Here is a 13,121-nt window from a genome sequence, read left to right on the forward strand (position 1 = left end):
CTGATCAAATAATGCAATCTTATTCTCTCTAATATACTATATATATATATATATATATATATATATATATATATATATATAATATATATATATATATATATATATATATATATATATTACACACACACACACATACACACATAAAGTAATAGCATATAAATTATATATTTATGTATAAACATGAGGTATAATGACTGTGTGTGTGTGTGTGTGTACCAGTCATACATAAATCACCTCTGTCTCTCTCTATATAGAAAATATTATTTCAATAATATTTTTTAAATATATTATTGATAGATTTATGTATAATAATATAAGATACACTAAATAAATAAATAAATAAATAAAACTCATCTTATTTTCTCTCTATACATACATAAATTAATGACATATAAAATTTTGGGGCATAGGTGTGTGAGAGAACCCAGTACAAATGCAGCATAACTGGGAAATAAAACAATACAATTGTGTTTCAGAATATGTGAAGCATTCTGTTCCCAGTGTGGCACAACGCCAGCACGCTGCAGAGGAGACCCACACAAACTCTCGCTCACACACACACACACACACACACACACACTGGACAGCTTCATGATGGTCTTTACCGAATTACAAACTTACCTCAGCATTTCAGATGCTGTAAAACATCAGCTTTCACTCCTCTATCACACACACACAATCTTGTGTCAGATGTGGTAGTTTCACAGGTGAATTATGCTTTGAAGAATACAATTACATCATTCTTATAAAAGTGATCATTACACAACATCATCCGCTCAGATAATACAAAACAAGACAGATGCTCAGCCAAATATGGGACATGCTTACATGCCTTCTACACATATACAACACACACACACCATCTGTCCAGGGCTGACAGGAACACAATTCATCTTCTGCTTGGGCAAATTTGACTACTACAAATGAAGAATGGAGCTCACTGTTTGGATGCCATGTCCAAAGACAGAGCAAGGGTGTGTATTTTTAACCCCCATTATAATATGTATTAAATAAGACAACATTTGTGCCCTAAGAATGTTGACCTGATTTATTGCTTTCACTTGCCATACTCAAAAATGTGTGTGTGTCACACGAACAACACAGAGACAACTAAGATGTAAGGATCAATAATACAGGTCAAAGGAATAGACTCACCCTCATGTCATTTCAAATCTGTACGGATATTCTTTCTTCTGCAAAACATTAAAAAAGAAATGTCTCAGTATGTTATTTTGTCTATAAAATGGAAGTCAAAGGTCACCAAAACTGTTTGGTTACCAACATTCTACAAAATATCTTTATTTGTGTTACCCTCAAGTCATTTCAAATCTAGTATGACTTCCTTTGTTCTGTGTGAGTAAATGAACTATCCCCAAATTTGAATCTTAAAGCAAATAAATCAGGTTTCATAAACTCCAATAATTACATATTTATACTATTTTAGTCCATTAAGGCATTTAAAATGCAGAACATTTAGCCTAAACTTCAAAAGCAGTAAGGTGAAGGTAAACTTAAAAAAAAAAAAAAAAAAACAAGTCACTAACTTTAAATCTCTATTTTACAAAATGTAAGGTCACATGTAAGGTGAACGGACAGTCCAGCTCAACATAAATGTCAGCACTTGGGTGGTTAGATTAACTGTCTTTCTCCTTTCATTAGCTCACACTGCAGTGCTGTACTCTTGTGGCCAAGCTATAAAACAGCAGCACAAATCACTCCGACTAAAGCTGATGTGTAATTTGCTTCTTTACCAATTTAATGTGCAAGACAACAATCATAGGTTGATGTTCCCCAAAAGTATAAATGCTGTGGCTGCATTTGTTCAACATTGCTTTTTGAGTTGACATAGCAACATTGACTTAGCCAAAGAGTTTGGGGCGGGGCTACCTGTTTCTTTGACCAATGGCAGACAGTGGAGGGTTTGGGAGAATTTCATACATTTTCATTATTATAAATGTTGGTAGTTGTCCACCTCACCTAGTTACAATACAGACATGTACAAACATTTACATTGTACAAAAAAGTATATTTTACGATAAATATACCATGATTGCAAAATATTTTTGCATTTTCAATAAAAGAATATCAGTCCTGGCTTCTTAAAATTCTGTAAACAGGAAAAATCTGAAACCAGGAATCATAAGGGGAACAGTTACAAACAACTTCTATTTTAGTTTTGTCCACAAAAATAATCACGAAACAATGAGTATTAAACACTGAATTTCCATATCAGTAAGCAATAAAATACAGGGGGCTGTTAACAAATTACAGTTGTGTAAATATACACAACTAAAGAACAGAACAATTACTGCATAGGACAAATATTATATATTAAAACCTTTGTAATCTCAAATGTTAATTTATTATGCAAAAATAAGTGTTAGAAAGTGTTATCTCTGACGGCCCATTCAACGCCTCTCGTTTACTTTTAATGGAGTGACGTCAGGTGTTGGCGTCCTCCAATCAGATCGCCTTATGCAAATACCAAACCTGTTTGGTTGCCAGCATTCTTACAAATATCTTACTTTTATGTTCTACAGAAGAAAGAAAATCATACATATTTGGAATTACATGAGAGTGAGTAAATGATGACAGCATTTTCATTTTGGGGTAAACTATTACTTGAAAATTGAATGTTAAAATAAATTCCATGTAAAAAAAAAAAAATATTGTTAATTTACGTACCAAAACTTTATGAGGATTATGCAAAATGCAAAACAGGTGCATTTCATTAGACTCAAGAGTTTCATTAGTGGTCTCATTAAAGTAAAAGCAGCAAGATTTTTTTCATTACCCTTTCATTTCTCTTTTCTTGCCCTCTGGATCTCAGTGCTCCAGTTGGTCCTGGTGCAGATATCTGGAGCAGTCCGAAACTTTTTTCATCTCACTGACATTTAAAGTCTCAGTGCACATGGGGAAAACCGACTCAGTCTCTAAGAGCCTGAAACAAACACATACAAATACAGAAAATCAATGGATGGGTTGGTGACTAGATAGGTGGATGGATAGATGGACCATGGATGGATGAGACTTACTGAGTGAACTGCGAATAGAGAGCAGGGAAATCACAGTGTGGGCAGACACACCAATCCTCCTTGACCAAGTGTTGACCATGAAAATAATGACACACACATCTATCAGACAAACTGCATAACTGTGTGCGCCTGCATATACACACCAAAATGTCAAGTTTATTGTCATTCCTCTCATTACAGTCACAGACAAGTCAAGAATGAAATATATATAGCACCTAGAGAGGAAGTTAAAATAGGGCCTGGGTTTCTGGCAGTTCTCTATGACGTTTACACTGTGGAACTGAAGCTGTAGGTCTCTTCCTTGGAGCAAGATCTGCTTGTGTTCAGGCAGTGCAGTGATGCAGTAGATTACGTTGGGGCAGATTGTTTTTGCAGCCGGGACAGAGCAGCTCACAGTCAGGCAGGCTGAAGCCGCAGTAGGGACAGGGTGAGCTCTTTTTTTCTCACAATTGCACTTTGATATCGCAATTCAGATTTTTTTTCTTGGAATCATGCTATACAAACTCGCAATTCTGACTTTTTTTCCTGAGTTTGTATCTCTCGTAGCGGGGGGTTTGAAGTCAAAAAGGTCCAGAACCACTGGTTTAAACAGAACCTAACTGCACTGAAATAGCATTGTGCTAAAGCAAAACAGTGTGTGTGCAAATAAACTACGCTATTAATTGGAGTATTTAATTCTTATTATATTTCCCTTGTGTTTCTTACTGGACCATGGCCTCTATCTTCTTCTTGTATTTGAGATCAATCTTGTTACGATACGCTGGTCTCATCAGCATAGAGGCAAAACTGAAGGCAGAGTTCCTTAGTCCAGCACGATGACATTCAATAACCGCTGATGTGAGGATGGGGACAATGTATGTAGGCCATAAACACACACACACTGATTTATGCTACATTAAAGGTGGATCCAGCACTTTCAAAGTTAGTTACAAAAGGCATAATGCTCAGGGAGACCACAAAAACTATGAAGGAGATGCGTCAGTTTTCATTTATACTTCTGTGTCGTTGTCCGCATCAACGTGCAGTACACATGCAAACTGCTAGTCTGCAGTGTCCACGGGCATGTTGCTGGTGTAACCTGCAGACCACGGCAAAAGCCGAAGAAAAAGAGGCTCATCGGAGGAGCATTATAGCCGTGACAGTGGCAAATAAATATCAAATCATTAAATCATTATTTAAAACTACAAAAAGAAGACAAGAACGGAACAGGAGAAGATATGGCATTCTTTCAATCTCCACAAGGACTTGTACCACGGCAGATCAACATTATTTGTCGCGGACAACTACTGATATATAATCCTTTGTAGTATAATAAATGATAATACTCTTGTTCTTTGCTTTGTTTTATTTTATGTAAGAAGGTGTAACATTAAGATATATTAAAGTGCACATTATAAACACATACCAAACTCAAGTACATACGGAGGAAGGGGTTCTAGCAGACCAATTACAGCGCTTGCGGTCCGCGTAGAATTGACGCGCTGTTAGATTTTTGGAGAGGTGCACGATGGGCTACGGCAAATTATAATTATGTTATAATTTATAACTGAAATAAATTATGTAAACCTCCATTTAGACGTTTAAAATGTTTTTGAAAATCTATTGTACTTACCAAAACTGCATTTATTTGATAAAAACACAGTAAAACAGTAACATTGTCAAATACTTATTTTTACAATTTAAAATAACTTTTATCTTTTAACATGTTTTAAAAAATAATCCATTCCTGTGATGGTAAAGCTGATATTTCAGCAGCCATTACTCCATTACGTAACTATCACATCATGATCCTTCAAGTAATCATTCTAGTATGCTGATTTGGTGATCAATTTTTTTTATTTTTATTTTCATCTATTTTTTCAATTTCAACATTCTTGCTATTAACTTTAACATTTTTGTGGAAACCATGATAAAGAAAGAACCAAAGAACCACATTTATTTGAAACAGAAATTTTTGTGACAATGTAAAAATTCTTACCTTTTAAAAATAATTGTCAAAAAAAAACTGACCCACACCAAACCTTTGAGCGGTAGTAATATGACACTTGGTTTGATATTTTGTAATGTTATGCAAAAACATTCATTCATTTTTATTATAATATTTTTTCTATTTTTCTGCAAATGTGAGAATGTGTTTCCCACCTTCACCACTATGTAGCTGTGCAGGATCTTCAGGTTTGTGGCCATCTCTGCTGGGATTTTAATGTGCTGTGTCTAAAGCTCAGTGTACATGCTGAACAAAACATCATGGGCATTCCTGTAGTTTCCTACAACACATAATACACACAAAAACATAGGCTGGGAATTCCCCTAAGAATGTATTATCTTCTTATTTTCATACTTTTGAGTCTGCATTGGCGCAACACGCTCCCAAACATTTACACTTAACACAATAACAGTGAATGACAAAAACTCACTCCATAGACCTATACTACATGGATACCCAAAAACACTGAAATCAGACCTGCAGATTGATCCTCTCTGGCAATAATGATAGCAGTTCTTGCTGCCTTCTGTACTGCTTGAGAGCCATGTACAACCGGAACAGATATTTTGCATCCTAGGAAAGAGCAGGATCAACAAACATTATCAAGTCTAAACATTTTTTTCTGATAACACACTTCTATATTCTGCTATATACTATATATACAGGATGCAACCAAATAAGGTAGACCACCCTATACAAATGATTTGCTCTGAATCAAACTATTTTTAACCTAAACAGTTCAAATAACTAAAAAACAAACACACACAGTCAGAATTTTAAGTAACAAAGCAGAGGGATTGAAAGAAACACAATTTTACATTGCGCACAGACACACACACAATTAAGCATTGTGCTTGGACGAAACAAAGTTTAATATTGGCAGATGCAATGAGCTACTCATGGCAAGAGACTACACACATGCAGTGACACACAAGAGAGAGAGGATGAGTGAGAGATGATGAGTGCACGGACAAAAGGAACCAATCAGATAATGAGTGCAACAACATATTTACAGTACATAATTGCAAATATCAATAGATGCTTGTTTTAAATGCAGACACTTTAAGGGTCCAGTGCCCAGATTTTTTAAAGAGGACCCACACATTTACAAAAGAAAAAGAAAAACCTGATAAAATCATAAAGTAAATGGCAATGTTAGAGCTGCTAGATAACCCCCATGTGTCTAATTTAATCAAATATTAAAAGAATCCTATCCCCTAAAAGTCCTCAAGCCATAAGTGGTGATGAACCCAGCAGGGTCATGGAACAAACAAGAAATAATCATTTATGTACTGTACTCCAAATTCAGTTGTTGTGTTCAGCTATAGCAACACAACTACGTATATTAATATTTTTTTGTGGTCTGTACCAATGCAGCACCACTGTTCAAAAGATTTGGGCCAGTAAGATTAAAAATAATAAATAAAATTTTATATATATATATATATATATATATATATATATATAAATAAATATATATATATTTTTTTAATCGTAACGATGATAACATTTTTTCCAGGATTTTTTAATAAACAAAAGTTCACAAAAACAGCATTTACTTGAAAAATGTTTTTTTCTGTAACAATGTAGAAGCCTTTAATGTCCTTTTTTATCAATTTGCACAGTAGATATAATGATCTTCATTTATTTATTTATTTCAACAGGGAACAAAAAAACAAAAACAAAACAAACAAAAAACTTATTTTACTTTCAACCTCTGGTTGAGTCAACATGTAATGTGTACTTTTATTTATAGCATTCATTTTTTTTTTTATTAATATTACTTTTTTTTATTATTATTATTTTCCATTACCTTTTTTGTTACATTTTGGAATTGCTGGAGGTTTTGGTGCAGGTGGAACACTTTGGTGCAGGTGGAACACGCTTTGTTTGCAGCTTTTCTTTTTTTAATGGTTGGTTGTTCTGCTGCCTTGTCATCTGACGAGTAGATACGATCGGGACTTGTTTTCTTTCTGGGAAAACAAAGATAAAAGAATAACTGCACACATTCATTGCCTCTTTGTGTGATGTAGCAAATACTCATAGAAATGTGCTCAATAAATTTTATGCTTTATTTCTCCTTAAAGGGTTAGTTCACCCAAAAATGAGAATTAATTACGTCATTAATTTCTCACCCTCATGTCGTTCCAAACCCGTAAGACCTTTGTTCATCATCAGAACAAAAATTAAGATAATTTTGATGAAATCCGAGAGCATTCTGATCCTGCTTAGACAGCAATGCAACTACTACCTTAGTAACTACTACTAAGGCCCAGAAACGAAATAAGGACTATAGTGGTTCAACCTTAATTATGTTGTGAGGATAATACTTTTTCAACAGTTAATTTTTTTCTGTCAGTCTCTGACATACATTCACAAGAGGTGCTGATGCAGGAGCCGGCATTTCTGAATTATATTAAAAATAAAAGTGTAAAATAAATATACTTATACTTCAGATGACAACTTCCTGATTCTATAATTCTATTTCAGTATTTTTCACAAATAAAGAAATATTTTAAAATATATAAACAAAAAGAAAGTAAACACTGTAACCAACAGGGCACTTGGTAATCTGGGAAGTTTGTGTACATTGGGAATCATATTTTTTCAACTTAAGCCAAGGTAACACTCATTTTACATGCAGCATGCAGTAAAAATTACATGATTATGACAGTGCGCAAATGCATAAATCAGCATAGTTTGAAATCACGAGTTTAAAGTTGATTGCGCGTCTCCACTAAAGCTGACCTCTCCTCCTGTCCGGGTTCAATTCGCACGGATCGACTGTCATGCAGAGCACACGCAATCAGGCAATATACAAATGCGCCCTTCATAAGCTCTCACAGCTGGATTCGACTGCAAGGTTTGTGAAATTAAATGTTCATTAGTCATTTAAAGGTTTGTTTAAATGATATGCGTATTTGCTGAATGCTGACGGCAAATGAGAAAATATTGTAATGTTTGCCTTTCTGTTACTAATAATATAAAAGCAATAGTTATAATACTTTTTGTATACTTTTTAATTCATTTGTTCAGAAGTTCTATCTGATTATTAGACAGACTTCTATCTGTATTAGGCAGAACTGTTAAACGACGACAGCAAACAATGAAGAGGGAGAATGTGAGCATTGTGTGCTCTGGGACTGTCATTCTCAGTGCCATCAAAATTAAAGTCCCGCCTCGAACACATCGGCCGAGCAGAAAAACTTATCAGCTGATGCCGATATTTGAAAAATCGGCCTTGGCGGTATATCGGTCGACCACCACAGGTAATCTGGGCAAAATCATTGTTTAATTTACAGCATCATTTGCTCTTACCGGACTCTTGCTCTATGTCGGGTCCACCCTTTCTCTGGCTGTGGTGCCTCCATTGTCCTAACACTCTTCAGTAACCTGTCAAGATCTTTATATGGTGGCCACCAGGAGTAGCCATCCGCATACCAGGACTTGGCAGCTGGTCCAGTAATCCCTTCTTTCTCAAACTCCACGATTAGGTCATTTTTTTTTTTTTTTGCAAGCCTGAAACCCGTATTGTTTATTAACTCTTAATTGAAACTTAATTTTGAACAATGTAATTGAAATGCATGAACTATGAAACAAAAAGTGCTGATAAAGAATTACTCTGTATGTAAAAGAGGAACTGAAACTAATTGATTGTGATAGGGGACAAGAAAAATTTTGCTCAAACTTGCAGAAATCCACTGTTGTTGAGAGGTCATCCACTAAATGAATGCCAAGTGTAGAGGATGGCAGTGGATAGTCAAAAAAGGATTCCTGGTGTTTGAAGGTACTGTAAGCTACATAAATTTCATCCCTTAATGAAATGATGTTTTGCAGCTTAGCAACTTTGCTGCCAATGCAAACGTGACTGTTTGCCTGATCCAATTTCAGAGTGTGAGGGCTTATTCTCAACTCTTTATATAGTGTCGCCTCATGAAAGGATGCAGGAAGAGGACCAGTCACGTGGTTTTTTGAGCAGATGTGGCCTGGTTTTGTGAGTTTTTTTGCAGCATCTTTGCATTTCTGAGAGTCTTTTTATTATTTGACTCAGAGGGCATGTTGGTTTCCTCAGAAGTCTTTTGAGTTTGTTTAGGTGATTCTCGTACTTGAAATTACTGAAGTTGTCAAGGACACCATGCCTTTTCCCATCATCTGCAAGATGTACAAGGCAGTGTGCATTGTAAGACAAGAATTGTGGACCATACAGTGACCAAAGTGAGTGACAAAGAGAACCAGTATGTCATTGGCATAATCACAGTATTCTTCAATCAAACTTGTTACACAGGATGAAAATTTCAACAAAAAGTAGCAAGAAATTTTTGTACACCTCTGTGTTAAGGAGATCTTTCATAATGTCAAGTCCGGTATACAGTAAAAACTGCCTGAACTCTGTTGCTTTCCACCTATCAATTTCTCTCAGTGCACTTGGTTTCCGTGTAAACTCCATGGGCACACTTCTCCGAGCATTTAACCATCTTTCTGACAATGTGTTTATTTGAAATCCTGACAGCCTACAAGTCAGAGGACCCATCTTCAAGAGAAGAAGCCGTCTCATGATTCTGAGGCACACAAGGTGCATGTAGTCGAGGGGGAAACCAGAGACCATGTTTAGGGATGTTTCTTCAAGAGGTGATGGACCATGATGATGATCAGTATCTGTCTTATTTCTGAAACTCTCATTAGTTCTTAAAGGCATGTCAATTCTTGGAAATGTCATTCTATTTTCTAGGTACAAACCATCCTGTGTGCATTTTTCACATCCGTGATAGCCTGTGTGACCTTTAACATTTTTCAGGAATGCACGGGCAGATGCATCGCAGACCATCGAAGAGAGTATTAAATTTAACATCACTCCTTCAAATTCAAATTCTTTAGCTAATTCATTTACTTCAGAGATGAATTCTTGAAGGTACTCAGCTAGGGATGTACTGTAGGTTTACTTGTGCCAGAAAATAAACCTATTGTCACTGGCTCCTCTTGTTTGATGTTTTGCAGTGTCCCTAGGATGGACCAGACCTGTGTTGCTGATCTCTTATAGAGGGGCAAACCATCAATGCTGACCTGAAGCTCCAACGTGTGAATGTTGCGCAGAATGTCAACATTTCTGATGTAGCACCTCTGCAATTGAATTCAGCACTCCGAAATGGTAATACTGGCCACCAGCCTTGTCTTGTATTTCAGGGTTCAAACGCACAGTTCCTAGCAATGTCCTCAAGTCTTTTGGCAGATTTAAACTGTGTAGCCATAGAATGTTGAGCAGTGAATTCAATGCCACATGTGTAATTTTGTGTTCAGTAGCCCAGGATGCCAAATCATCTTCTAGGGAATTTGGATCAGATTCTGATTCTGTGTCTGATTCACTTTCATCAGGAACACATCTTCATTCTTCAACATGAGAGAGACAGTCCATAAATGTTTCTTCATCATCATTTTGACCTTGACAGGTGTTACTGTGCATGCAACCCAATTCCTTCCCCCAAGATGTTGCATGTATTGTCTGCAGTATTTGATCCACCTTGTCCTTTGCTTTTCATCTCAGTGTCCAATAGGATGGTTAATTTGAAGCCATAGTAAGACCTTAATACAAACAAACCCATTTTTTGTTGTTTGTTTACTGGCCTACCAAGTCATGTGCATTAACATAATTAATGTACATACCTTTAGCTGGTTGACGGATGGTAATGGATAACTTTCTATAGTCAAATTAAACAAAGGACATAGTTAAATGCTGAAATTTAAAATAACTACATTAAAAAAAAATCTAAATTTTCAATTGTACTGATGTGTACTGATGCATTTGTTATATAAATAGTTAACAGTACAATACAATACAGCATATCTGATTCAAATCAAAGATTGACAATCTTCCATAATTGAGGTTTAAACATAGATTTAATCCTCATTTCATCACATTATGTTCTTTAAAGCATCATCAGTTACACCTAAGAGATCTGCTCACATAAAATTATACATTTACACAGACAAAAGTTTGGTACTGGTAAGATTTTCATGTTTTTGAAAGAAATCGTATTACTTAAGGCTGTTTATTTGATGAAAGTACACTAAAACCAAAATTGGTACATTTTCACTATACATATATTCAATCAATTTTTTCACAATTTTGTCCATGAGCATCAAATCAGCATATTAAAAGGATTTCCAAAGAATCATGTGATCACAGAAGAAGTCTGTTCTGTTAACTTCATGTGCAAGGGAATGTATTATCGCGAGAGTCTGGGTGACTGTCTGCGAGACTGTTTTCTGGTTCAGTTTGGTTTTTGCTCGCATGGAGGAGCGGGAGAAATAAAACTTTTTGTGGAACTACGTCGTGACGGTGGCTATTTTTTATGGTAGCAGAGGATGGTTTCCAACTATAGAGTACCGCCTAAGCTTGACGAAGCCCGACCATACGAGTGCTGGAAGAATGAAATTAGTATTTGGAAACTTGTTACGGACTTGGACAAGAAGAAGCAGGCACTCACGGTGGTGTTGGGGCTCGAGGGACGAGCCAGAGAGACCGCTTTGGAAATACCTGCGAACGATCTGAACGAAGACGACAGTATGGAAACCTTGCTAGCAAAGCTGGACGCGGTATTCTTGAGAGAAGAAAAAGACCGCGCTTATGAAGCGTACTCTCATTTCGACTCGATATCCAAAGACAGCGCGGTGTCCATGGCGGACTACATCATAGACTTTGAGCAGAGATACAACCGCATGAAGAAGTACAACATGACCCTGCCTGACGCTGTGTTAGCGTTTTAAACTCCTGGACACGGCTTGTCTTGAGGAGAAGAGTAGGCAGCTAGCACTTACAGCGTGTACGGATTTGACATTCGCATCCATGAAGTCAGCGTTGAAGCGGATTTTTGGAGGAAAAACCAGTGGAGCAAGCGGCGGCAGCGAGACTCAAGATGCAGCGTTTTTCATGGAGCAGAGGCCATCGGGTAAATTCAGACGGAACAACGGCCCGTTACAGAGCAGACAGCGGCAGCCGCAGCAAGGTACAAATCCACTCGACAAATATGGTAAGCGAACAAAATGCGTCATTTGTCAGAGCACGTACCATTGGGCCAAAGACTGTCCTCATCGGAGAAATGAAGTAAAGCTAGCAGAAGATGAAAATGTCGAAGAGTGTAACATTACACTGTTTACAAAAGTCATGACTGACTCCGAGATCTTCCTAACTGAATCACTGGGATCAGCTATCATTGACACCGCATGCATATTACTGTTTGTGGTGAAAAGTGGCTGGATAGCTACATGAAAGACCTGAGCCAAAGCCAAATAAACAAACTAATGCAAACAGAATCTTCAAGCTGCAGACCTTTCAGGTTTGGTGATGGTCAGGTGGTACACTCCAACAGAAAGGTGAAGCTTCCCGCTAAGATCGGACCAACAAAATGTCACATTGAAACGAAGTTGTTCCTGTTGATATTCCTTTACTGCTGAGCAAAATGGCTCTAAAGAGAGCAGGAACTGTTTTAGACATGGAGAATGACAGAGTTGTCATGTTCAAGCAACCAGTGCCCCTTGAGCTCACTAGTTCGGGACACTATTGTGTTGACATTAGAGATGATAATACTGAAGCGGACACCAATGAAAGTGAAGTCCTTGTCGTCACAGCAGAGATGTCTACAAAAGAGAAATGTAAAGTTCTCCTGAAGCTTCACAAGCAGTTTGGCCACGCCTCTGCAGACCGGCTGCAGAGGCTCATCCTCAGCTCTGGAAATACTGACAAAGACTGTCCAGTTATTCTGCAAGAGATCATCCGTGACTGTGAGGTATGTCAAAGATATAGCAGAACCAAGCCCAGGCCTGCTGTTGGTTTGCCTTTAGCCTCAGAGTACAATGAGACGGTGGCAATGGATCTACATGAGCTGGAACCTGGCGTATGGTACCTCCACATCATCGACCATTTTACACGCTTCAGCGCTGGAAACATTGTGAGAACAAAGAAAGCCTCGGAGATTGTCAACTCCTTTATTCACTCGTGGATAAGTGTTCATGGTGCCCCTAAACGAATATACACTGACAACGGTGGCGAGTTCAACAATGAGGAGATAAGAGAGATGGCAGAAAAATTCAACATTGAGATGAAG

At 37.1% G+C, this 13,121-nt stretch overlaps 1 protein-coding gene and 1 long non-coding RNA gene across 5 annotated transcripts in view; both read right to left on the reverse strand.

Moving 5' to 3' along the window:
• Positions 1 to 3,263, reverse strand: part of LOC109075782 (glycine receptor subunit beta-like) — a 35,252-nt gene extending 31,989 nt beyond the window's left edge. Inside the window, exons 1-2 of one of the 4 annotated variants that reach the window (XR_006153676.1) lie at positions 3,036 to 3,262; positions 2,795 to 2,941 (exon numbers count right to left, since the gene is read on the reverse strand). Coding sequence is in view for 2 of the 4 variants with exons in the window: in XM_042716150.1 (XP_042572084.1) it covers positions 2,795 to 2,802 (8 nt within the window). In the remaining 2 variants the exon portion in view is untranslated. Of the gene's footprint in view, positions 1 to 2,794 lie in introns of all 4 variants that reach the window. The other 3 variants (XR_006153675.1, XM_042716150.1, XM_042716152.1) reach the window with 3 other exon arrangements.
• A 1,639-nt stretch (positions 3,264 to 4,902) lies between these two features.
• On the reverse strand, positions 4,903 to 7,945 carry LOC122135831. Its single transcript, XR_006153677.1, has 3 exons — positions 6,836 to 7,945; positions 5,500 to 5,595; positions 4,903 to 5,302 (listed from the first exon to the last, which is right to left on the reverse strand). It is a non-coding gene; the product is annotated as an uncharacterized LOC122135831 (long non-coding RNA).
• Positions 7,946 to 13,121: the final 5,176 nt, after the last annotated feature.

Source organism: Cyprinus carpio, chromosome B1 (assembly GCF_018340385.1).
Source record: "Cyprinus carpio isolate SPL01 chromosome B1, ASM1834038v1, whole genome shotgun sequence".
Classification (NCBI taxonomy): Eukaryota; Metazoa; Chordata; class Actinopteri; order Cypriniformes; family Cyprinidae; genus Cyprinus; species Cyprinus carpio.